A 27,477-nucleotide genomic window follows, 5' to 3' on the forward strand; every position below is an offset into this window, starting at 1 on the left:
ATCTTCCGGCTTCACTTATCGCTCTTGAGCAACAAGGGAGTGCTGTCTATCTGTTCATGTTTTGCTTCTCTTGATAAGAACAGGCTGCATACTTTTCTCTTTCATGGCTCTGAGAATTCCTTAAAACCGTCTCATGCCAGCAGAAGCCTCTAATGTAACTCTGAGATAAGACTTAGTAAGATGTGATGGTTTTTAATTGCAACCTGAGTACCTGACACTTTGCAGGGAGGGGTGATGCTATTTTCCAAGACAAGAAATATGAAGCAAGAAATAATAAAGGCTGGAAAGATAGTATTAAAGTAAACAGGGTCCAACACGGTTTACATCTGCCCAGATGACTGGAGTTGGCAGGCGCAGGTGTCCACAGATGGCCTGCTGAAAATACCAAGCACTGAAGGCTGGAGGGTGGATGCAGTAGATGGCTGCTGGTGTCATGCCACATGTTGACAAGTAGTCAAGCACGACTTCAAGAGATGACCAATGCATAACTACAAAAGTAAACAGCAGTGAGAGGACATGAAAGGTCTGAGCTGATAAAAAAGGAGGTAATAAACTCCCATTATACTACTGTAATTAACCTTTTCAATTATTGTTTTCTTTTTTCTTTTTTGATTGATTAAATACATGTTGTTCTTTCAACTGCTTTATTTTACAGTTTTTTTTTATATTTACAGCTAAACTAAAAGAACATGTTTGGATGTTTAATCTAAATTAAATCAGATTTGGTGCTTCAGGAGTTCAGTGAGTGAGCAAATGAGACAATCTACTTTCTGTTTACCTGTGATAGTCCGACCAAAATTTATCAAAATGTGAAATAATTATTTAACAGGACATACATATCAACAGCTGACTACAATCAACTGTTAATCAAGGGATTTTGGTGCTAAATTTATACTATGACAGCTGAAAAAGAGCAATAATGTCACATATACAGAACACTGATTTCACTAAATTAGGACAGAGATAATGATGATGGTGATGATGATGATATTTCGCTGCTAGCGAAGGTGAACGAGAGCTGGTGTGTGGCTTTTGGAAAAATGAACCTTGAAGATAAAATTAGTTGTCAGCCAGCACACATCATTCAAGCGCAGCATCCATTAACAGACAGCAGACAGCCTTATCACCAGCAGCACCGGTAGAGTGACGAGAGATGACAAATATTGATCAAGATATCAGATCGTGTCTGCACACAAGCCTGTAATACAACCCTTTTCTCACCCTGCACGTGGGAATCAATGTCAAAATCTAAATTAGCTTTTAGTAGCAGGTTTTCATAGATTCATGACTGAATTATTTCAAGTATATGATTGTGAAACTGTATTATAATTCATATGTGGATCAGACTCACAAGGACTGTTTCTTAATGTCCAAGACTGAAGTCCAAGACTGCCACCATGTGGCTGCAATAACCAAAGTGGCTCCACATATCATTATAAAGGTCAGCTGTTGATAGTACACATATAATATAAAGGGAAAAATAACATGCATACTTATTAGCATTGGAATGAAGCAAGATAAAGTCAAATATGCAACTTAATAAGGTGATTATGAAGATATTTATTCTCTATTCATATGACTGCATGAATTGATAGATATTAAGTTTAAATGTATATAGTTTAAGTCTAAATGAACTGAAATGTTTTATGTCATACATCTTGCATATTAAGTTCAATGTGCATCAGATATTGGCACATAAAACATTTAAAAACTGTTGATAACAAAACCTGCACTTAGGCGCCTTGATGTGTTTAAAGTGCTATAAAACATTTTCTTAAGTTTTGAGCTTCTGCAAAATGGTGAGAACTTCTCAGTTTTTGGTTTAATCTAAACACTTTGGTTAAACGTTTCAATTTTAGTTTTCAGGAAACAGTTAAAATTCAGAAGGAAATAACATTCTGTCAAAGTCAAAGATTGTTCACATCCAAACCAAATTCTGGCCTTTGATTCATCTTAATTTGGCCAGTAGTGTCATGTTTTAAGTGTTTGAAAAGGAGGCAGACGTGTCAAACAGAAATGTTGCTTTAATTAAAGCTGGTCCAAAAATATGAACTCTCAGCATGTAACAAAAACACAGGAGGAATGTGTCCCATCCGGAACAGGCAGGAAAACCAAAGCATGAGTTCAAAGGAAATAAGTGCAGATAAGAAATATGGCAAAGGAAGATAAAAACACAGAACAACCAAACACAGACTAGGAGAACACAGACAAAACTAATTAAAGACAAAAGGAGCAAAACCATGAAAAATATTCATTATAACACTGCTGAAAAGTTGGGGGGGATTGTGTGTGTTATTTATTATTTTGTTTGTTTTTTGTTGTAAATTAATCAGTGGTGTATTAAACAACTATACACAGTTTTAATTACTTGTTTATGTCATTTCCAAACAGAACAAAGAAGGTGGTCAAATAAAAAAATCTTTATAAATCAAAACTTGGCACAGAATTTAAATTTCACAGTGATTTATTTTAGACTTATTTAAAAAAGTAAGGGCCAGGATGGATAATAATAAAAGGTGTATGTTACCAACCTGTAGAGTAAGTGTGATGACAAAGTTTGTGTTCTTCATTAAGTTGATTGACAACCATGTTAAAATATCTGGTGGGAAACAAATACAACAGTGATCTATAATAATTGTTGTATTGTCTATTAAATTATTTGTCCTTATATTGAATTTCCTTTCCTTTCCAGCTTTGTTGAAATTATTCACTGATATTTTGCTATTTGGAATATTTATATAAAGGAGTGTTGCTGTTGGCCTACACTTCAAACTGAAATGAATTCTTAATTAAAAAGATTTGTTTGTTTACCTGATGTTGTTGTTTTGGAGGTAATTTTAAATGACCAAAATAAACAATTGAATTGAAATGTACTAATCTTTCCCAGAGAAACTTGTTTGAAACCCAGACTCACACACAGGGACGACACACACCACACAAAACAAAGAACTGCTATTTAACACACATTTTAACTGGAACAGGAAACAGTTTTAATTATTTTAAAGGCTGAAGATGGAAGCATATGGACAACTGGATATACAGACATACAGTCTTCTAGATGATAGATAGATAGATAGATAGATAGATAGATAGATAGATAGATAGATAGATAGATAGATAGATAGATAGATAGATAGATAGATAGATAGATAGATAGATAGATAGATAGATAGATAGATAGATTATTTCAGGACACTCATAGTGTGGCCTCTATTTTGCATTCAGTGCCATTATTGCTTAATAAAACAGTTTGTTCTGGCTTTTATGGCTCTGTATCTCCTGCCTGATGGCAGAAACTGAAACAGACAATGACCTGGGAATGAAAGGTCATGAAATATCCATTGGGCTTTTTTCTCCAGCGGAAGGTGTAGATTTAGTTGTACTCATAAGTCTGTGCAGCAGAGGGCAGAACAACACTACATTTCAAAACTCAATGTCCGCACTGGATTTCAAGTCCTCATAAAACTGGGACTAAGAAATTTCAAACATTATGTGTACACTCTTAATCTCTCCAATAAAACCATATTTCTCAGAACCCCATCAAAATATAAATTGAATATTAATAATGCATTAGACAAAATCTTTTCATAAAGCCTCCCAGTCACTTTGCATGGATTGAGATGATCTTATGATGGTCTTCAAAGAACAGACTGCCCATCACGAGGGATACTGTGAATTACCTCCTCGTATTCAATGTAAACAGCTTGATCTCCAGCAAATCTGGTCTATCATAACATTCTTTTCCACTTTCAGAGGATTAAATAGCTTTGCACTTTGGAGACATAATCCTCACTCTGTATACGTCTTGGGCTGAAAACCCTTGTTTATTTCATTTGGTTGGTAAAATTCTTTATCCTGTATGATGCGTGATCCAACTTTTGAGACAACATCAAAAACATTGTTTTTTTGTTTTGTTTTGTTTTTTATTTGTTTTTGTTTGTTTTGTTTGTTTGTTTGTTTATTTGTTTGCTTTTTGGTTTTTTTTGTATTGTTTTGTTTAGTTTTTTTAAGAGCATTTAAAAGGAAAACTGGAACAAAGTGAACAAGTCTAGGGGCATGTAGAACCAACCCTGAAGAACCAAACGTAAAGTACAGTTACAACACATTAAAATGTGCAACAATTTAAATGTTTGTTGAGGTAGTTTAGTGTGGGCAAGAGCTGTGGACCAACCTAAAGGGAGATGGGATGCATTGTGATATGAGATGAGATGAGTTGAGTTTGGATAAATTCAGATGAGATGAAAAAAAAATAGCTGAGCTGAGCTAAGTTAAGTTGAGTTGAGTTAGAATAATATAAAGTAAAGTGATGCAAGATTAGATTAGGCAACATTATATGAGATCAATGCAATGCAATGAGACGTGATGCGACGTGGTGCGATGTGATGAGTGAAAGTGAGATGAGATGAGATGACATGACATGAAGCAAGGTAAGATGACTTAAAATGAGATAAAGCAGGATGAGACAAGCTTAACTGAGATGAGGCAACTGTCTGATTATGTTAATCAGATATAATCAGATGGAGAGAACTCATGGATGAACATGCAAAACCCAGCAGAGGCTCGAATCAGGACTGGGTGAAATATATATATATATATATATATATATATATATATATATATATATATGTATGTATGTATGTATATATTCTGTTACTGCTCAGAGATCACAAACATGTCAATCAAGGAAGTAAAAGATGACATTTAAGACTTTCTTTTAAGCTCTTTCTAGATGTTTCACAGGTGGTTTTGTATATATTTATTTGTGTGTGTGTGGCTAGAGGACGGAGTCGATACAGAGGTGATGTTAAAGCTGTTAGCAGAACCCTTGCCGTTAATTGTGTGTGAGCTCTGTTACATGCTGAGTCAGCTCAAAGTTGTCCAGACTGTTACTCGGGTCTTTAGTACCTTTGTCCTGACGGTTGTCAACATGGATGTTAAAATCACCAACAATAATTACACTATCGAGATCAACACAGATTATAGACAGCAGATCACTAAAATCGTCATAAAATGCTGCACAGTGTGAATCTGGATGAGCTCTGTAAAGCCACATATTTAAAAGAAGGAAAACTTTCAAGAGTTAACTGCTTACACTGAAACAAATCATTAAATAAAACTGCAACCCCGTGAAAAACCTTCCACAAACCACCGTTTCCCTTCCTCTTCCCCCTGGTCCACTACAGCCGCTGCTGCTGAGTAAAACATGCTCCTCTCGGATTATATAGCATATCTGAGCCTTCCTTAATTCTGTTCATAAGTTTTCCTCACTTATAAGGACAAATATACAGAAAAATAAACACATTCTGGGCCCTCTATTATAAGCTTGATGTAGCTTCCTTGATTAACTGATTCACACTCCTACAAGACAATACTACAGGACAGAAGGACAGAGAGGGAGGGGCTGACATGCAGCAAGGCTGAGTAGGCTGCATGTAGGAGTAACCTCTGTATATCTTGAGCAGAACACCCCACTTATGGTGTTTTGACTTGGCCTAAGTTAAAACATGAGAGTCAAGATGAAGTGAGATGTCTGTCTTTTTATTTATTTATTTATATATTTTTTTGCTGCAGTCTAAAAATGAAGGTGGATTTCTTTTTTTCTTCTTCTTCTTAAATTGATTTAGGTTTTTAAAATTGGTTAATTTTATGTCTCCTTAAATTTCAAGGTAAAGTCCCTTAATTTTTGTAAAGATGCTTCTTATTCTAAAAAGCATGTAGTTGTGAAGAACTCTCCTGAATGCAGCTTACATAAATAGACATTATACTGATATTTTTTATCTTGACACATCTCATTTAATTTTTGTACCTATTATTAAGTGTACTCTGTGTACTTTTTTTTTTGTCAACAATGTAATTAGCAATCGTTTCCCTATCATGTCTTAGGGCCACTCACTGCTGACCTGCACACTGATAATAGACTCTGCCCTTTGAAATTTCTCTCTGTATCATTGAAATAGATCTCAGTCAATGAGAAGCTCCATTAGCTGAGAATAAAATGTGAAATGGATTACAACTAATGTGGCTCCTTTGATGTGTTTTAAAAACTCAAATGCCCTTTTTCCAAGTTTTATGAACAGCCAGGGGAAGTAAAGATTGCCAGCAAATAAATCTGTTAGACTTTGGCTAAGTGTTTGAAAACAGCTTGTGTGTAGGTTGGTAACAGCATCCATTAAAGTGGTTTGAAATCAGACTGAGGCCATCTCTGCTTTCAGGTGCTTTCTCTCTTACTCCCATCCCAAAAGTGTTGCCCCCCTAGTTTAATCTGAAATTGAAGGCTTTCAACTGCAACGGATTATAGGGACTAACCCAAGCATGCAGCTGGGGACTGTCTCCTAATGAGCCCAGGCAGCAGAGCGTCAAGTGACAACAAGTAGCTACTCCACAGAAGAGGGTGACTTGTTGCCAGTTAAGAGTTACAATAACACCGTGACAATCAATTCATTTCTGCAGGGTCAGACAGATTTCATGAAAAGAAAGTAAAAGAATTGACACCAAAAGACACATTTAATAAACAGTTATTTCTATTTGATGCTTTGAATTATGACTTCAACATATTTAAAAATGAAAACACAGACATTTTAAAACTACAAGAAAACATATGTCAAATTGTGCCTTTGTCAGAAAGATTAATATATCAATTATATACAGCGCAATATAGGACAACGATTACTTTCTTTTTCTTACTGTCGGTGGGATGGGTCTTATCTAAAATGTCGCCATTTAGTAACTGCATGAGCACAATTATAATGAAAGTCAAGAATGTAACTTAGCCTGTCCACTGACTTCTTATTGGCCATTAGTAGTATTTATTGTGCTAAAGACGTTATACTGGATAAACATTTACTCATCTGGCTCTATATATAACTGTGGAGTTTATATACATCCACATTTCTTACTCACACTCTGTCATATCATCTCTACTCTAGACAAGCAACAAGAGTAAGTTTAAAAGGAAATCAGAAAAAGTGCATTTGTATGTTCTGTGCACTAGCCATCTGCATGAGTTTTCTCCTTAGAGGTCCAGATGCAGGCCTGTTTAGAGAGGTCAGTAAGGGATGAAAATCTGTGTTGGTAAGTCCGTACTCATGCTTTAAGGAGTCAGTCCTCCACACTCACTCTTGAGAATAACAATCCTTAGCATCTTGATAGTTTCTAGGGACTTCTCTGCTCCTCTGCTGGACTTGGGGGATTACTGGCCTTCTCCTCGGCTTTCTGTCTCTCCTGTTTTCCCTCCATCAGTCTGTCATGAGAAACAGTCCCCAGCACTTTGGCACTATGCTCCTGTGCTTTGGCCCTGAGTGCAGCAATGCTGTTCTCTCTCAGTTCCTCTTTAGAAATTGTGGACTTGCCCTCTGACCTCTTCTCCTCTGCCTCAGCGTCCTCTGGCCTCTGAGTGCTCGGCTGCTGGGGGGCATCACATTTCCCTGTTGGTGGGGTAGCTGCTCCTTCCATGGATTTTTTGTGCATCCCTGCAAAAAGTTGCGGGTATTCAGATTTAGAATATCGTCTGTTGATTGGTAAGCCATCTTGGACTGAAAATAGCAAGCAAAAATAGTTCCAGTTTAGAATCTAATGTTTAAATGGACAGTGCTGAATTACCAGGATGTTGGATGAATATATTTTATGTTCATTTCTGTTTTACAGGGGTCATGCAGCAAAAAACAACCTCCAGTGCTGGTTCATGTTGTGATTGCTGATAGATGATTTTCTTTTACTTGAAAGAATAAGGTAATGATGCAAAAGTGTTGAGAAACTGTAAGAACACAGCCTTACCGAGCAGCCAGGGGGCGCAGGACTCCATGATGCCATCCTTGGCTGACTTGAGGATGGACTCTGGCAGAGGGATTGAATGCCTCACCATGGCTCCATACAGCCCATACTCAGCCATCACTGTGCTGCGACCCCAGCACTTCTCTCGCTTCCTCCACTTGGCCCTGCGGTTCTGAAACCATACCTGTGTCAAAAGAAAAAGTCAGTCACTGGCTATCCTCTCACCCATTCACTCTTACCATGAAGTCATCATGCGCTCCACTTTGATAAAAGCAGCTTTTCGAAGCTAGTGAAATTTGAAATTTGATAGGTTTTGTCCTCAGCTGGAAAAGCTTGACTTTTTGATTCCCACTAAATTGTCTGCTAATGTTTTACATATCAGATACAAGCAATCAGTATGAAAAAATTTCAGCAGTACTGGGAAAAATCTATTAATGTATTTATGTATTCATTGTTGGGTAAATGCATCATGTAGCCATTCTTTGGCTACATAATGAGGATTTTTCACAGCCTAATACCACAAAATTGTTGTTATTAATGTTTCAAAGTGAATTTCTTATATGTATTTGTTTAAGGATTCTTAAAGCTTTGAGGATGCCCCAATTGCATGTTTGTTTTGTGCAAAAACAGCCTATTTCATTCAATGACTTAAGATAAAAAAAAACTGTCTGTTTTGATTCAGTTCATTGATTTTTATTTTTTATTTATTTATTTATTTATTCCCCTACAGGTCTAACAGATCTTTGCCTCATGTCATGGCTCAGCTCCAGATGGTTTGACTTCACTCAGGTCACAACCAACAGCTGCAGACCCTGCAGACTCTGTGTCAGCTGAAAAAGAGGCCAAATTGATTGTATGGCACAACACAGGATTGTTAAACACTACTTAGATACCTCTGATGGCTTTGTGGAAAAAAAAGAAAGAGCCAGTAAGAATATTCAAGAGGTGAGGGGACAGATATTAAATATTAAATTGCAAACTATGATTTTTTTTCTAGAGTAATTCTGATTATAATCCTTATTTCATACAAGATACTTTTATTTTATTTTTTTTTTTCTAAGAAATTGCTTCTCTACGCCTCAAAAGAAGCCAAAGCTTGAAAGCGGGAAAGAGGAAGGAGGAGCGACCCAGGGGCACGCCGTGGCTGATTGAAAAATAAGTTAATTTCAGGCCCAATCGATGGTGGGCAGGCAGGCAAATATCACGGGAAATTAAACTACCGGGACTCGGGGGAGCAGCGCTATTGACCCGTGCTAATAAATTCAATGTAGTTATTTCATTTGAACTCCCTGCGTCTCTCCAGCAGCAGCAGCAGCAGCAGCAGAGCCAGCCTCCGGAGCTCGTCTGATTTAACTAATTACACTCAATGAGAAAATGGGTGTTAATTTTATTTAGGGAGATAAGCGGGCCCCAGGCTTATTTATTTATTTCCTTTTATTATTTATTCGCGGCCATACTGTTGCAGCCCGTAATGAGAGCTAGATTAAAAGGCACCCCGACAGATGGATGGGTCCAGGTCACACTGCAATCTTCTTCCGCCTTGATAGCTTGATTAGGTCGTTAGTGGCTCCTTCTACGAGAACAAATTGTTTCACATCCAACTGCGCCTGATGAGAGATTATCTGTCCTGGCGAGGATGCTGGTGCAGGAGGAGTGCAGTCTTTGTTCAGGCAGGGGGGAGGGAGGAGGGGGTGGGGGGACATTGCTGATCAATATAGGGGGCATCGCTTTAGACTGTTTCCCCTTCATCAGAGCTACATGAGAAGGAGCTCGCGGCCTCCACTCATGTTGCAGCAGGTGATTGGCACTGATGGCAAGGTGAAAGATGAGGAAGGTATCCTAGCGCACTCGTGCATATTCACGAGGCACAATAATAAAAATATGCACACAAATTATATAAGTTTATAATCTATGAAACTTTCATTTCAAGCTAATTTATGAAACTAGATGATTAATTTGCATTTAAAATGACATCCGCTCATTAATTAATTCTATGCACAAGCCTTTTGATTCATTTCTTTATTTCTATTTATTTTATTTATTTATTTGTTTGGGAGGGGTGGCTTTGATTATCTCTTCTTTATATGTGGGGAGCATCAAATAAAACATTTGCTTTAAAAAATATCCTTAACAAACTCATTTTAACGTACTATTTTTTTCAAGAGATGCACCTTTATTGAAATGAATGGCTAAATTGACACAATAAAGCATTCAGAAACTAATCAAAATAACATTTTTTATTATTTTAATTCAAAGGCTTCAGTGCAGTCCATTTAATAACGCTAGGGAAACATAGCATGAACTTTAAGGGAAAACAAAAACAAACTCACAAAGGCGTTTCAAACTCATCATGGCCTTTTCTTGGTTACCAAAGATTATTATAAAGTAGTTCTTACCTGTATTCTGTCTTCGGGTAATTCTGTTTTCATGGCCAACATCTCTCGGGCATAAACATCTGGATAATGTGCTTCGTTAAAGGCCTTTTCCAACTCCTCCAGCTGATATGAGGTGAATATGGTCCTGTATAAACAGGTATCACTGTAAATATTTGGACAACTTAAAAAGAAATGTGTCCTGAAATTTAAGAGAAAAAAAAATCCTGAACTACTCTCCATGATAAAGAAAAGATGTGTAACATTAAACATCTACAAATACAAGGAGATTAATGCATTTGAGGAAATATTAAAGCAAGTTTTAATATATTTCTTGGTTTATTGTGTTTATTAAAATGAAAAAGAAAAGAGCAAAAAAAAAAAAAAAAAAAAAAAGGGAAACGACCCAAATCAGAACCAAAATCTTACTGATGTTCTTTATGTAATTTGGTGATAGTAATGGAAGAAAACACGATCTTATGGTGTTATGAAGTGAAATCTCACCAAGAGGCTAATTAGGTTGTTTATAATTAGATCCAATGACACAATAATAAAAGAATCTCCATTGTATTTTATAAGTACAAATAAACCCTCATTTGGAATAAACGAAATGCGTATCATAGTTATTTACATTGGATTAATTTTTTTCTGAATTCATATTTGCCTAAAAACCAGAAATCAGCACTGACCGGTGACGTCTTTTCTTGCGTTTCTTGCTCTGACTTACTGATGATTTTGAGAGTTTTCGCTCATTTGAAGATAAATCATCGGAGTCTGTATTAAAACAGATAAATTAGGTTAATGACAGCTGGAAGAGCATGAGGTAGTCTAATGCTAAATTTCACTCTCACAAAGGAAGTCATTCGATTTTCACTGTTATATCTAATAATAATAATAATAATAATAATAGATAAATAAATGAATATTAACCCAATTGTAAGCCTCTCTCCCGCACACACACACGCACATATCAGTTGCAGTTTTTTTTTTAAATCACTACAGTAGATCACCTGAGCTGGCTGACTGGCTGGTGTCCAGCGGTCCCACGGACCTGCTGTGATGCTGCAGGTGAAGATCCTGTCCGTCGGACAGCACCGTCTCCAAAAACGCTGGTTGGCTGTAAAACGCCGGAATTCCACCAGGGCCGATTAATCCCATCCCCACACCCACAGCAGCAGGGCCCAGTACGGACCTGGCGGCTATCAGGTGCGCCCCGGCCGGCAGCGAGCTTAGTGGGCTTCTTGGGGTTGTGGAAGGTTCTTTATTGAGCCCCAGTATCTCCTGGATGCCGAAGCCGGTGCACCTTGGCGTTGGATGGGTGGCGCTGCTCTTCGGCTGGTGGCTGGTAGTCCCTCCATTTGCACACAGAGAGGTTTTCTCCGACAGATTTAAACTCTCCAACAGCACGGCGCCTTGTTTCCCTGTCATGGTGTCTTCGATGCTGTTTGAAAGGCCTATTTCTTTTATAGCGTTTTACATGAAAGGTTCCCGGTGCATGATCCTCTGTGTAACACACAGTCCTTTAGAAAATGGTCCTTTTATCCAACAGGTCCATCCCAACAAGAGGCAGCACCCAGCAGCCAATCAGCTGCAAGAATTCAGGATTCCAGTGGATCGTGGTTGCATTATACGCCCTCTCCAATACATATCTGCATATTCCTGAGGACTGTGTAGATGAATGAGGACAAGATTTAAGATATAAGTGAAGGAAATGAGCGAAATTGCTATTTTAAAGCTGCCGTCTGAGGCAGAAAATGCAAAATGCTTCAAATTAAAATATGAAAAGAAGGATTAATGTATAGCTACATGCATTAAATATCAAACAGTAAAGAAACATTAAAAACTATATTATAGATTTATAACTAGCAAGAGATTAAAAACTCTGATGTTTAATAGTGGCAGGTTAAACTAATCCTATTTCACACCTCTCACATGCTACCTTTGAAATGCTCATGCTGGGTTTTAGAAAATTACGGCTATCTATCCAAATAAATCTGCAAGTATACTGCCTTTCACTGAATGGTTTAGACACACATATAGACACATGGAGGCAGCTATGATCTCTTTGCCCAACCACCGGCTCACACGAACGGATAACTGATCTCCAGATGCTCGGGAAAGCCATCGCACGCAAATCAAAGGCCCTCCCAAAAAACGACAGCTGGACGAAAAGGAATCAGTCTGCGCTGCGCAGCCCCGAATGGCGCTAATCCCACAACAGCAGCCCAGACTACACAAGATAATAATAATAATAATAATAATAATAATAATAATAATAATAATAATAATAATAGTAGTAGTAGTAGTAGTAGTAGTTATTCTATTTTGAACTTTTAATGTATTGGGGACAAAGTGGAAAATAATCTAATACAGCTAATTAAATACTTTTAAATTATTTATGAATTTATTTATTTTACATGTTTTGTTTTTTTTAATTCTGTAAGCTAAAACTCACAGACTGGTGTTCTTTTTTCGCTGCTCCAATGGTCTGAGTGTTTGATGCATTGCCTCGGATTAGTCTGGGCTTCACAACAAAGTAAAGTCTGGGTCAATGTGTGCGGTGTAGTTTGAACAAGCTGTGCATGGCGTCATTCAGTAGCCTAATGCAGGAATAATGCGATGATGTAATGAAGGAAATTCTCCGGTAAACTAGCAAACAAACGTATCCGTATCATTCTGAGAACACGTGCAGCTGCATACAGAAGCCTTCACTGACCTGCCTTGCAAAGTCATATTTTCTATCAGTGTGAAATGAGCTGCAGATGAACAAGTAGAAAAACATTGCTGCTGCAATTAGTGTTTGACCAGTTGAAAGTAATTAGGGCCTATTTAGTGGAAATTCTATTAATGAAGAAATCAATGTTATTAGGATATGCTAATGACACACCAGCCTGCTGGGATCCAGTCATTTATTAACATGGAAGGGTGTGAATCTGAATCACCCATCAATTACAGGGAAGTTCTTGAGCCTCGCACTCCATCACTCCTGTTACAATCTATACAGTTATTTTGTTTGTTTGTTTGTTGATAGTGAACCTCTGTTTCCCCCCCTTTTAAATTCGATAATCCATATGAAAATGTACACTGATTTACATGCATAAGAGTTCGCCTAATAAGGCTCTATAGATTAAGGGAAGATTTAGTTCAGTCATTCGTGTAGATTGGGTTGCACATCAAAGAACTGCAAGATCTGACAGACGGCTGCAGATTAAAAAACAAACAGCTGTTGGATAATTTTTGTTTATTTGCCAACCTACCACCACTTCACAATCTAGCTTCTTTTCCCCTGCCCCCTTTACTAGTCTCTGTTCTGGTGTGTTAATGCTAAATGTAAAGGGATTGTGTCCGTAAACCATTGGTAAGCGAAAAAAACTCGAATCAAACAGGAGTTGTTCGCAGGACGGCAAAAAATCATGAGCTGAAAGCTAAAACCGCCCACTTCAATGCATATCAAGTAGCTGTGTTGATGCATGTGGTAAAGCTTGAGAATCATGAACTTTATATTTAAAAAAAGGTCACACTGATGAGCTGCTTTGGATTAAACTCATTCAGCTCCATCCCCTGCACGATTCTGCACATCAGTTCTCAGTAAATCAGCGGAACACGGAAATGGACTATTTAAAATGGAAATTTTCTAAAGGCGTCCCAAAGGTATGGACATCTACTTCTACTCGATAGAAAACTCTTATGCAATACGGTGTGAGTGCCGAATAAAGCTTGAAACAAGCAACTTGATGACAGCACACATGTAGTGCAGAGTCAGGGGAGAAACTAAAGCACAGCCTGAGTCTCTGCTTCCCCAAAGCACTTGCAGGGCATGATGTGATGCGATGCCCTCCCTCCTCTTCTTCCCCAGTCCAAGACATAGAGAGAGGGAGAGGGAGGGAGAGAGAGAGAGAGAGAGTTTGCAGCTTTCTCATGGCTCCTCCACAATAGCATGTTTGGTAGCTGACCATCGCCATTGCTTAATTAGGCGAGGAGTTGATTAATTTGCACTAATTGACAGCTAATTTAGGGGCTCGGGGCACATCGGATTGACGTTTGTCGGGGCACAGAGGCTATGTGAGGTCAGCGGAAGGATGGACGAATGGAGTGATTTTTTTTCTTTCTCTCCATATGGATGACCAGCGCTGCAGGGGCTGACCCGCTTCTTCAAGAGGGGCTATTCGGCTGGAGGGAGGCTGCGGGTGACAGGCAGCCACCAGTGCGTGCACCATATTGAGGATGTCAGAGAGCAGACTGATCAATGTTCATCAGTCAGCATCAACAAGTGTCCACATGAAACCGGTTTCCGATGACAGCACAGTCACAGTATTTCCGAGAAAATAAGGAATTTACCTGCAGGTAGCCTGTAAGACCCGATTTTCTGTTGTTTCAGTTTGTGGCATTTTTGTTTTTAATTCATGATTAAACATAAATTACACTGGTGAAACATAACTGACGATTTATATTCTGCTTTATGCTTAGAAGTCTGGTTTTTATAATCTTACGGGCCTCCTGGTGATACAGACATTTAAACAAACACAGTGGAAAAATAATTTGTGGATTTGTTAAAAAGTACCACTAAGTAAAAGGTGCGTTCATGGGACCCCAAATGTACCCATATCCTAGAGGAGGCCATGTTTTGTCGCAGGGTGAACCAGGATCCGTGTGGGAAGCAGGGGGTGAAGGCAATGGCGGCCTCTGTCCGTGTGAATCGGAAAGACGATTAGAGGCTTATTAGCGGCCCGGGGAGAAGTGTAACTTGTTGGGAGTGAGCGGCCAGAGCCCCAGCGACATCTCCAGCCGAGAACAGTCCGAGGCATTGTCTTACCTAATTATGGCGGATGGACTTCTTTTTGTTTCCCATTCGGCATGCCTGTCTGATTCTCTTTTTGCCTGGCCACTAACTCCAACAACGCTGGAGTGTGCTAATTAGAAAAGAAATGGTCCTCGTAATTATGTCAACTCTTATTAACGGCGATGACAATGAGCAATATTATTTTTACGCAATGTTTTGTGTAGGGGACCCTGCTTCCAATGCTCATTAAACGAAAAAACATGCCCTCGTAGTCGGGAAAGCACTCTCATGTCGGAGCCCCTTACACGTCCACAGCCGAGAGGTGCTGCACTTTGAGGAATGGCGCAGGCATGAAGTTATTGCCCTAATTAAAAACTGAACAGTCTCTTAAAAGGTCCTGCATCGGCAAAGTTTGCTGCTTTGGTTGCTAACATAATCACTTTAAACACACTGCAGATCGTTTTTAGTTTTAAAAATTTATTACAATTTCAAGAACTGAAACAAATCACGTTTAAAATAGAGTGAATAATAAATAGGAAGCATTTAATCAAGATAATCCAAGCCTCAGAGAGATTAGGCTGAAAGTACTACACATGACAGCAAACACATCTGGAGGACATCAGGTGCACTGAGGAGTGTTATGAGGACCTCAGTGGGTGAGAGCATTTTTGCTCTTAAGAGTCTTTGAACTTTGCAGTGAAGTTCTGAACATGTTAATGAACACAGAACAGAATCGCCTTGAAAATCCCCAAAATCCTGATGCCTGAAAATGACGATTTAATCACTTCTTGGGCCTTTCCAAGATGTTCAGGAACTTCCCCCTGGTCATTTCTCTGGCTGAACAATAAAATCACATGAAATCACACATTAAGCATAAATTCAAACATGTTAATTCAAAGTATGGAAGAGAATAAATGACCAGTTTTATGAATGCACGATATTGTCTCCGTTTAGTAAGCTGCAAGCACCCATGCAGATAACCAAGATGGAAAAGACAAAAGAGTAAGAAAGCAAGCAAAATGTCTCTAGATGTCATTATGGATATTTGGAGACATGACAAGTAAAAGTTAGGGAAAAAAATTGTTGCAAACAAAAACCAATATTAAAAAGTAAAGAATGAAGTGGGTTTCCTGTCTATACATATAATCTGAGGGGTCATGGCAGGCTCAGTTGCATATAAAATAAAAAATAGATAAATAAGACAAAATAAAATAAAAAAAATACATTTTAGAAGACTTATAAAAAAATCATTATGAACAACAAACCTTGTCCTATGTTGCACTTACAAGGAATGACCATAAATAAACATTTTTGCTTTGATTTAAAATTAATTTGGCCTCAAATATTGTTTAAAAAAACACACTTTTGATAACTTTATACAAAGAGAAAGAAGAAAGACTTATCACCACTGAATTTGTGGTGTGAAAGAAAAGGTTTGAGATTATGGTAACAGTTGTATATGCTGTTAAAGGGAGTAAAAATGTTCACAGTGACTGAAAAGGTTGTAACAGAAATAAAGTAAGAACTAAATGCCAATTCCAACCCAGGGATGTTGTGTTTTACAGTGTTTTAGATGGCATGTTAATCTAAAAGAACTAAAACTGAGCAGCCTCCTCCACCTGAACTCACCTTAACAAGTGTGTCTGTACTATGAATTGCTCTAAAACCAGACTGGAGGCTATTAAAAATGCTGCTACTGTTATCATTCACAAATTTATGTATGAACACATTGCAGACGACTTTCTCCAGAAGGTCATTATGGAGATAAATTAATTACTTAACACTAAGGAGTTTCTTTAGTAGATACACAAATTACATTTATCCGCTATAAGTACATGTCACAAAAGGTTACATAATGGCCCATAGAGCATGGGTTGAACAGTATATTGAATTTTTCAAATATTACCAGTATTAATTAACTAGTTTCCAGAAATTTTCAGACATTTGTAATGCATATAAACCACATTAAAACAAGTGTTAACATGGGAAAGCACAACAGTAAGACATATAATTTGTGTTGACACGGTAAACTTAAGTGGAAATTAGGTAAAATTGGTTTAACATTTGCCTTCATTTTGTGTCACAGCCAGCCCAGAAACAGATTTGCCCCTGTTGAAGGCCTTTTATGGACTGATTTTCACTGGGACTGCAACCGCGGCATAGGTTTCCTGTGAAAAACAAAACCTATGTGTCCATGGAAGCTGCAGGGAGTTTGAAAGCAGCAACACCAAAAACCATGGATGGGTATCATCCAAGTACAGCATCTACTTTTAATTAAAAAGAATATCCCTTCAGCTCTTGTCTATGCTTTTATAAGCTATAAAGCTGGGATCACCTCAAAAACTTCGTCTGACATTAAACAAATCTGATATGTCACACAAATATAACACTAAAGAGAAGCAAAGAGGGCTTATTTAAAAGCTACCCGCCTTCATAATGCCTGTAAGAAAAAGAAAAGATGATTAGGATCTGGATCGGCTGCTGTGTTCCTATGTTGCTGGATGAGGCCCCGTCTGGCCTGCCCACAGAGGCTAATGAAAAAGATGGGGCATTTGGAAATTTAGATGAGTTGGCTAAGGTGGAATGATAATGGTCCAACTGGGCGTGGGGGCCATGACATCTTGAGGTGTCCATCACTAGGTTAAAGATGATGCTAATTGGAATGGGATGAATTCATTTTGCACTTTGCTGTCTCTTCAAATCACCTTAAACAAAGTCATCAACAGACTCCTGAGCATGCAGAAGGTGCTTTAGATTCAAATGAAGTCATTAAAATTAGGTGAAGAAAGCAATTACACTGGGATGACCCTAAAACTGTCAGAGAAATGGTGTCACTTGCCTTTTGGAGCAATGACACTGGGAACAGTAAAAGGTAGAAGTTTATATTTTTGATTTTGAAGGTGTCGTGACATCCTATCTCACTGTTGCCTTCTCCATCTCATGATAAGACCAAACTATAAAAACAGACCAAGGATGGCTGCACCAACCTTTCTGGGGTTTTTCACCCCAGAATGTCTCATTGATTATAGTCCAGTTCCTCTGACTTAGACAGAAATTCAAATAACTGATATAACATCCAAGACTTCATAAAACATAAATGAAGCTCTCAGTTCTAAATATTGGTCATATATACACTACTGCTCAAAAGTTTGGGGTCACTTTGCCATGGGATTCAATAGGGAAGTGACCCCAAACTTTTGAACGGTAGTGTATATATATGGGGTTTGTCTTGTTAACAGTTAAAATCTAAGCAGGAATTTTTAAACTTTTTATAAGGATGCTAAGGAAAGTCAATCCATCCCCATTAGAAGTAAGGTGGACTGAGGTGTCACTGGTTTTACTCGTATTTCGTCAGACCAGTTTAACAGGAATTTAGGTGTGATTAACTAACTAGTCATCAACATCCAGATGAAGCTACTCAAAGGAATATTAAGTGCCATCTAGTATAGGAAACAAAGATGTCCACCAAATTTCATGCAATCATCACCACCAATTTCATTCACCAATCCATTCAGTAGCTACCAGGATTATTCACTCACCATGACTCCATGTAGGTCAACCAACAGAGAACTGGACAATCACGATCAATAGATGATCAGTTAACTTCACTTATAAATATTAATGGCTGTTAATACAGCGGGCTTACTTCAAGATAAAAAGCACTGGTAATACTCAATGAGAGACTATTATACAAGAAGAAATAAAAGAAATTAAAATTAACAAATCTGCATGATGGAAACATTTATTTAACTGTATTTGATTACTGAAGTTTTGCCAAGCAGCACTGACATTTCCACAAGAGATTTTTAAGAAACAACTGATTATGTTAATCTTCAATACTCTTGTCTATGGTGTTTGAAGATAATGTTACTAATGGTGAAAATAACATGATAAATGCTTAATTATACAGATGCAGAAAGCCTGCAAGACTAAGTGTTTGCTGGCTAAGTATGGTTGATTAATGATGCAAAACATATTGGAAAAGAAAATTAGGCAAAAAGTTGCAAAGACTGTAAATAAGAATTAACTCCAGAAAGTTGCAGTAAAGACTTGGCAACACAATTTGATTGAAAAAAACTTATTGGTTAATTTCCACAGGCTCTAGATTTATCCAACATTATTTACTGTACAATAATGTTGGTTTATACCATTTCTTTTAGGCATGTGAAAGTGTGGAAGAGGCATTGTCTAAAAAAAGGTTGGAAATGGTTAATGCAATATTCTTTTTAAAACCCCTTAGGATGTTAGAAATGTAGTGACAACTGGTTTGTCATAATCTCTATGTGTGATCTAGTGCTCGATCAGATTTCACTGAAGATTTAATTAAACATGGAAGATGAAGAATTCACATTTTTACATTAATTTTTGAAGCAACACAATGTAATATTAAAAATTAGATAAAAAAAAGACTGCAATTGCTATTTATTCTAAGATATACGCAGATAAAACAAACAAGTAAACAAGAAAAAACTTCAAAGTAGACACCCACGCAATAGCATACTGATCAACACACAAACACTTAGATACGAGCTTTGTCATACACTCAGAGAAATCAATACTGATTAGGGGGACTTAAAGATTTGTTTAGTTGATTAGAAAGGTCAATTACTAATTTTGCACTAAGTTAATCAGCATCTTGTTACGACTGCCATCCATACTAAATGACACCTTATGGATTATTTTGGCTGCTGCCTTGCCCTGTTGATTTGTTGCCATCTAATTATTTTTTAGCTCTAACTGGTAAGATTTCATTCCAGTTTGGCTCCTTTAGTAAGTACAACATACAGTATTAATTTAATCTAAAATAAGCATTCCATAACTTCATGGCTATGGATATAAGGCCTTGTTTGGTACAGACCAACAATAGAGATGAACCTATATCTGCAAACAGCTAAATGTGGAAGGATGCTAGTAAAAAATGTTGCCTACTTTCCTAATCTGAACAGCAAGCAGCAGAAGCTGTTGCAGCCCAAATGTTTCTGTAATTTTCTGCTCCACATTGCTAAATCATTTTCATTTGGCAAATCCCAGGTGGATCAAATGCAAATGAAAAAGAACGCGGTGGTGTAACATCTTACTTTCCCCCCTCGTTTATGGGTCTGGGTGTCACTCTCACAGCCCCCCATCGCTGCTCCCAAGTGTATAAAATGAGAGTAATCATCAGCATCATCACTTTGTCCCCCTCCCCAATTTCACACTCCTGGAGAGCTGCTGGGCCCCTGCTGCATAGACGGATGACCACCTGTGTTAACTGGAGTCTCAGACCCCAGCCCTGACTGCCTGAATTCACTTTCATTAAGAGTTAAGAGGACTTATCTGACCCTCACTGCCCATAGCTGAGTGCTGCTCAGCTATTACGCGATGTAAGCTTTATTTAATGGATTTAACATCCACTTTCACTGCCCTCCTCTCCGGGGACAAGAGAGACACAGAGGAGATGACACACACATACACTCAAGCGTGGAAAACACTTGAAGGTACACATATTCATCTGACGTGCCCGCCCAAACACCCCCGCCTTGCAACACATACACCTGACGCTCATGTTTGTGTTCAAAATTCAATTACCCACTTATTGATACTTCACAGGGATATTTAAGATGCAGACACGAGCTGTGATTTCCCAGGGGAGCCACTGGTTCCTCTTTATGTCCCAACCAAGAGCCCCCCCCCCCCTACCAATGCATTTTCGCCTGGCTGACACACACGCGCACACATTCACACACCAAAACAAACACATCTGCACCTCCCAAACCCTGCCCCAGCCGATGCCTGTTCAAGAGGTGTCCTTATTAATAGGCAATCAGTCAAAAATCATTCATTAAAAAGCCTAAAAGGTTTTACACCCGCACTATGATTAGCTGGGAAAGAAAATCCAATGAATTCCTAATGCCTTTATGGAAATGAGATGTCATTTCCGATCTGCTCAGGGAGGCGGCAGGCAGGATCGAGGAGCGTTGTGTGAGAGTGTGTGTTATGCTCTGCCTCTCTCTTCTTTCAAGCAGCCCCAACACTGATCCTGCTTAAGATATCTGCACGGTCTATCAGACACATATGCAACATGCTGCACAATGGAAGGAGATGCTCCTGTCATGCTACTGCAAAATGTGTGTGGATTCTACTGAAGATTTCCCAAAGACATTGAGACAGTAGAAAAGTATGAAGTGGCACCAACAATCTTTAAGAAATGACTCTTTTAAAAACAAATTGTGCACAAAGCACAATTGCGGTTGTTAAAATTTAAGGTGTTTACATTATCATCAAAATTCTTGTTTTACCTTGTGTCATATTAAAAGAGATGCACCTTAACCCTGCTACTCAGTGCTCCTCTGAGCCCAAGGAGACACAGGGGAGACTTAAAAACATAAGCATGATTAGATAGTAGGGGTGAGGAGGAGGAAGAGCAGTAGCAGGGATAGTGGGAAGGCACACTCCGTTCCTCATTCAGCGGCTGTCAGCTCAGGCACTTCATAACCGCCCGCCCCGCGGTCAGCCCGTCCTGATGGATTGATGGAGGCACATTAGCACGAGTGGAGCCCAGTGAATGCAATCATATTCAGCAGCGGCATGCTTCTAATAGGCTGGAGATTGATCCTGAGGGTGAGGAGAAGGTGGCGGTGAACGCAGGCCCATTAGGAGCTGTCAGGGCAGGGTGCCCTTCAGTCTCACCTTCAAACAGGCAGATGCAACAGGGGTCACACTGGGTCTATGCTGCTGGATGGTTTTATAGAAGAGGAGTGTTAATAGGACACAACAGGTGGTGCCAGTATTCACTGAGTGACACTTTTAGTTACATATTGATTTTTTTAAAATAAAAATATGGTCTACATTGTGCATTTTATATTAAATGAAACATTTTTAAAGAGACTAGCTGAAGAGTCATTAGAGCCAAGGAGGGAATGCACACGGTAGGTAACCTTTTTAAAAGATATATGGTGTCTAACAAGAGTGTAAATTATCAGACATCACACAGTTTGATTCCACTTTAGGGATCATGATTCAATTCAAAATCATTTCTTCTAAAATGCATTAGCACATAGGATTGCTTTTCCTCCAATACTGGCTCTAACATGGACATAATTATTTATAAACAAGGTTTCCTCTCCAGTCATATTATAAATACACAGTGATATACTAAAGTGGCAAAATGCAAAGCTGTTATGTACTTTGGCTCAACTGTCTGTGTCATATGTCTAAATCTTTATTTGTGAACTCTGCTTTATGGGCAAAGGTCTTTTGAACTCCAATGTGCAACCGGTGTCATTGTTTTCTGGTAACACAGGTCAACTTGCAATGGTCAGCCGGTGGTATTTCAACTTGTTCAACTTCTTTCAACAATGGGTGATGGTGAATGATGTGAGTCTGGATATTTGTGGTTTTCCAGAAGAACTTGACTTTCATTTAGCAAACATTTCATGCTACAGTTCATGCTTTCTTACCTTGAACACTGCATATTCTAGTGAGCATCTGTTGAATAAATGAATTTGTTGCTGCCTCCCATCACACTAACAACTCTGAAAGCTAATTTTAGCAATGACTCTCATATCACTGCCTTATAATTAATGAGATGTTGTACAAAAAAACTAAGGAAGAACGTTGAAATCAAATTTTTCAAATGCAAAATCATTTTAAATCTTTTATTTTTATTATTTGTGGATCAATTCTATTGTTGTGTGAATAATTTTTGCTCAAACTCCTAACAAGATCAGGACGTTACCTGCCACTTTATGCAAAGTTTAATTAATTTAGGCTACAAAAACTGCAGATGGATTTTGAGAAAATTGTAATTACTTTTGACACAAGCTCAAGATGCAATTTGCAGCAGTCTACAGTGTAAACCTCTCCAAATTAACAGCACATCCAAGGGAGACAACTGTTAAATGGTAGTCTGTAGCCTTGAGCCCACAAGTGTAAAAATGCCACAACCCACTAACTCCTGCAGCCATGTTACCAGCCGTCTCAGTAGCTAAGGCCCTTCAGTACAATCCCAAGGGAACACTCAGCTTTCAATTACCTCCAATATCAGCACTTATCAGTCCTCAGCTTTCTCCAGAGACTTAGGGCTTGATGCTCATGCTCAGCAGCCCAGGACTGGGGCATTCATCATGGGGTGGAGTAACAGCTGGGGCCAGAAGACGAGGCACGCGTCTACTCCCTCTGGGACTAACTGGCAGCCAGCGTCACATTGTCACATTTTGGGGAAGTGCTATTAGGAGGAGGCGTGTATGTTGTGTGGTGCAAGTGTCCTACCTTAACATCTATGTTAACAAATAGCTACTATACAAACACAAGTAAATATAAGAAAAGGAGGAACCAGCATTAGTCCAGCAGTTGAGTGGGGTGAGTTTTCACTGCTTGATTGTGCTTTGCCCATTAACCAGCTCCCTCTTTAATGGTCCACATGTTGAAGGGGGAGGGGCAGTAAATCCTGTCCCCTACCCTCGCTCTGCCGTATCTCTGCGGAGTATGTTTACGGGCACTGAAGAGTGCACAAACATGATGAAAAAGTAGCTGAGATTTACAGGGCCTCCCCTGACAGCCAGGAAAAGGAGAAAATTAAACCAGAGAGCATTAAACAGGCACCGATTACAGGGCTGCTCTGACACCAATAATAACCATCATTGTGTCCCGTCATCCTGTGGTACATGACATGATTGCAAAGCCTGCAGTCCAACACCTATGACAGCAAACATCTTCATGCTAGAAAAATTACATGCTTCTTTCGTTGAGGTAAATCAAAAAAGATTATATATTTTTCAAACAAATTAATAGCAAATTGTGACTAATGCAAATACCCCATTTGCTACATAATCTATTGATTTGTTTTAGATCACACCATTTGCAGCAAACCTTTGACATTTAAATCTTATGATCTTTCAGATGAGTAAACACTTTCCAGTGATGGAGCTCCAAACTTTTCCTGAAGTCTCCTCATATTATGTTTAATATCATTCAGCATAAACGAAAAGATACTGACCATCAGGACAAACCCCTCTCGTGAATTCTTTAAACATCTCATCCTAGTAATAGGGGGATGAAACACCATTCTTTACTACTTCACTTGGGCTTTTACTAGACAAATTTATACCCATTTTCCTCTTAGGATAATATGAGCACTTAGCAACATCTCTCTAATCCACACTCCACAAGGATTATGACAATGGAGGCGGTGGCGAATGGATTAAATAAATAGATTTTGCATCCATCAAATGTCTGAGCATTTGTTGTATGAGCTCTTGTTGGCATGCCCTTGTTTCTAACCTTTTCCATTTAACAAGATTTACCTAAATCCATTATTTTAAGACTTCATGGTCAACTTACCTTACAGGAGAGGCAATTCTAAATCCCAAAGTTACAGATTCAACAACATATTTGACTGTTTTTGAATGAAAACTACAGTCAATGAGAACTCAGCCTGTTTGGAATGTGGAAGAAGTGAAATCCACTACAATGTAGAAACGGAAAAAAAACAGTGAAGGCTATTAGCACCATCTAGTGGTGACTTGTCATCAACCAGGAGGCTCATGACTGCTCACTTCAGCTGTTTTACTGCTGTTTTAAGTCAGTCAGTTTTAAATCAAATGATTGGAATGACCAAAAATTTAATAAGGCTCCTTTTTCAAGATGAGTTCAAACGTACAACCTACAGTGTTTTTTTTTTTTTTTTTTCTTATACTTACACTCCTCTAAACCCAGCTGGTAAGCAAGATTCTGAAGTCCTTTGACCTTCTCCATCAGGTTGGCTGTGGTCAGACTTCCCAACTCTAGAGATTTTTACGGAGACGAGAACGTATAAGGAAAGCTGTTAGCTATAATACATGTAAGTGGTTCTGACAAAACCACATTCTACTTAAAAAGATTTATACTCTTAACACTTTCTAGTCCTACAACTTTACTGTTGCAGATACACAAAAACACTTTTAAAGCATCTTTGCTGTTTGTACCAACCTTTCAACATTTCAATGTCCTCGCTCTCTAGCTCAGCCATCCACTTGGGGGGAGAGTTAGTGATAGGCTGCAATGTACATAAAACAAAGATATGAGCAGGCAACTCATGCTTTTTATTGCAGTGCTAAAGCCTATTTTATAATCCAGCTTGTAAATCACAGTATGGGACTGCAAATCTAACTTACATTTTTACAAGATGCTGCAAATTCTGCAACTCCAGGCACTATGTGAGAAATGACAGGTTCATTAAGACTTAACATAATGCAATGCCGTACTAACCAATTACACAGAAGCAGGGAGGATGTAACTTACACTGCTCTGGCCATAAGTCTGGTGATGCTCTGTCCAGCTTCTCAAAACTTAGCAAGGAAGTCTCAAAATCATCACCTGACAAGACAAATAAATGATTTCTTTTCTTTTACAGGGTTTGAATGAGGGAAGCACGTAAATGTAGACTCTGACAGGGATATAAACACATTACCCCCTAGTCTTTTACTAACAATGATAAAAACAAATAAATACCACATTTTTTAAAACAATACACTGTACTCATATAGGCAATCCCTTCAGTTATGAGACAAAGTGAATACAAAAAGCAGTCCTATATAAGAAGTAGAGAGCAGCAGTCAAAAACAGCCAATGTTATCCTTATTTATATTTCTGAGCTACAGTGTCTTTAATTACTACAACCTAAGCTGTGTATGCTCTTATGCAAAACATATGAATAAGGAATTCACACACATAATTTAGAAATAGTAAATCTAACAGTGTGACTTAAACCAGAGTCAGGTTTAACAAAGGAGCCAAACTACATGTCATACAATACTGGATCATATAGTTATTAAGGATAATTATCAGATATTACATATTTGTAAGAAAAAAAAGCTATGCAAATTTTGCTTTTAGTGACTGTTCTGACCCCTGAGTTCGGGAAAAACTGAATCTCAGTGTTTCTGTTGTTCAGTCCAGCAGGTCAATCTGGAGCAATTTTAATCTGTTCCTCTGTAAAGAACATCCTTAGTTTTGGGATGCTAGTGGTTTTCCTGAACTCCAAAACATACCTGCTAAATTATGTTCAGGATATTGACTTGTCCAATTCAAAACATTAACTTTATTCTACTCTGGTAGAACAGCTTGTCTGTTTAGGGTCTTTTTCTGGCTACATGACACACATTTAGATTCAGTTCAAGAACAGATTCACAGACTTTTTCCTTTAGAACTGACTTGTATAATTCAGAATTCACAGTTGCGTCAATGATGGTAAGCTGAGCTGCTTAAAAAAATCATGTTGATACCACCATTTTCCACATATGCAATGAGGCTATTTTTCTATGAAATGGTTCTCCTAGTTCCAAACATTATGCTTTTCATTTAAAACAATGGGTTAATGGGTTTTCTCCTTGCAGCTGTATTGTTCAGTGTTCTTCTGATGGTGAACTCCTGAACAACAACATTAAACAGTCTAAAGAAAGTCTTTTGTTGCTCAGAAATGGCTTGGTTGGTCCACAACTATCATTCCTCCACATGTACATAGTGAAGTCCAATTTATATTAATTATTTTGTAACTTGTTCCTTTCATTTTCTTTTCTTTTATCTTTGAGGCTTTCAGAAATCTCTCTTGGTTGTACCATAACACACTTTCACAAACATGTGTTGTGAAGATCAGACTTTGACACATGTCTGTTCATTAAATAAAACCCCCCACTCAGAACTGAACAAAAATATATCAGTCACCAATTTAATATCTAATCCTGGAGACTACAATACTCTGCTCACTCACAGATATAGTACATACAATTTTCACGACGAACAAAATTGAAAGTATAATATTTAGTCTCATATGTTTATTGCCTGTAATCAAGCTGTAATCGTACACATGTTGAAATACATTTTCCCTCACTTTATGTTCAGGTAAAATGTGAAAAAAAAAGACAGATCTCCCGGTTATAAACAACAATAACAACAAAACCACTTCACGTTCAAAAAATACCATCAAACAACTCATATAATCCGTTTTTATTGCGTAAAACGTTCATGGAGATGATTTAGCCTGTGCAAAGCAGAAAAGCTAGTTAAGAGCGAGCAACACACAATTATCAGCTGTGTGGCTGCAGTTTTACGACAGGTTCAAGCCAGCTGTACACTCTGCTTCCCTGAATAATAGACACAAACAACACTGGGGCTAATGGAGCATTTAGTCAACGGAAAAACATCACCAAACAGTCATAATACAGGGCTAACATGCTTATTTTGTATTCGCAGTGCGTTTTAACTTAACTATATTACAGTTGTTAGCGATTTAGTTATATTTAAACAGTTAAATTTACAATTTATTCACAGCGTATCAGGATAAGGAATTAGAATTTACCTCCATTTGGAGACGCCATCTTCAGAAATAATCACGTGACGAACGGCAACCAATAGCAAAGGTTGACGAATGCCAATGCACTTCACAACACGCCGCTAGAGGGAGCACTATCACATTTGTAGAGAATTATCAAGGTGTAGTTCACGTAAAAACGTATATATATACGTTTTTATGGGCATTATATATATATATATAATATATATTTCTAACCTTTAAAAATGTTGTGAATGAATAGTAAA

General features: G+C 38.1%; 2 protein-coding genes across 3 annotated transcripts; both read right to left on the reverse strand.

Annotated features, from left to right (window-relative positions):
* Positions 1-6,562: 6,562 nt before the first annotated feature.
* vsx2 (visual system homeobox 2) lies at positions 6,563-11,894 on the reverse strand. Of its 2 annotated transcripts, none has more exons than XM_041972151.1 (5): positions 11,153-11,894; positions 10,832-10,916; positions 10,167-10,290; positions 7,774-7,954; positions 6,563-7,469 (listed from the first exon to the last, which is right to left on the reverse strand). In XM_041972151.1, the coding sequence occupies exons 1-5, from the start codon at positions 11,568-11,570 to the stop codon at positions 7,153-7,155; spliced, it is 1,125 nt and encodes a 374-aa protein (XP_041828085.1). In that variant the 5' UTR covers positions 11,571-11,894; the 3' UTR covers positions 6,563-7,152. The 2 variants fall into 2 exon arrangements, with proteins under 2 accessions (XP_041828085.1, XP_041828084.1); XM_041972150.1 differs by having other exon boundaries at positions 6,563-7,532.
* A 3,488-nt stretch (positions 11,895-15,382) lies between these two features.
* On the reverse strand, positions 15,383-27,296 carry lin52 (lin-52 DREAM MuvB core complex component). The gene is made up of 6 exons (XM_041972033.1): positions 27,239-27,296; positions 25,183-25,257; positions 25,056-25,093; positions 24,871-24,937; positions 24,603-24,686; positions 15,383-15,759 (listed from the first exon to the last, which is right to left on the reverse strand). Exons 1-6 carry the CDS (start codon positions 27,255-27,257, stop codon positions 15,704-15,706), a joined length of 339 nt encoding a protein of 112 aa, XP_041827967.1. The 5' UTR covers positions 27,258-27,296; the 3' UTR covers positions 15,383-15,703.
* Positions 27,297-27,477: the final 181 nt, after the last annotated feature.

The sequence above is a fragment of the Melanotaenia boesemani genome, chromosome 20 (genome assembly GCF_017639745.1).
Source record: "Melanotaenia boesemani isolate fMelBoe1 chromosome 20, fMelBoe1.pri, whole genome shotgun sequence".
Classification (NCBI taxonomy): Eukaryota; Metazoa; Chordata; class Actinopteri; order Atheriniformes; family Melanotaeniidae; genus Melanotaenia; species Melanotaenia boesemani.

Coding starts and splice junctions, on each gene's coding strand:
- vsx2 (XM_041972150.1), bottom strand. CDS start 11,570: ATGACAGGGAAACAAGGCGCCGTGCTGTTGGAGAGTTTAAATCTGTCG. Junction 10,291..10,831: donor CGCAAGAAAAGACGTCACCG/GTCAGTGCTGAT, acceptor CTGTTTATACAG/GACCATATTCACCTCATATC. Junction 7,955..10,166: donor TACCCGAAGACAGAATACAG/GTAAGAACTACT, acceptor CTTTTGACACAG/GTATGGTTTCAGAACCGCAG.
- lin52 (XM_041972033.1), bottom strand. Junction 24,938..25,055: donor TTGCAGCATCTTGTAAAAAT/GTAAGTTAGATT, acceptor TGTACATTGCAG/CCTATCACTAACTCTCCCCC. Junction 24,687..24,870: donor GGACATTGAAATGTTGAAAG/GTTGGTACAAAC, acceptor AAAAATCTCTAG/AGTTGGGAAGTCTGACCACA.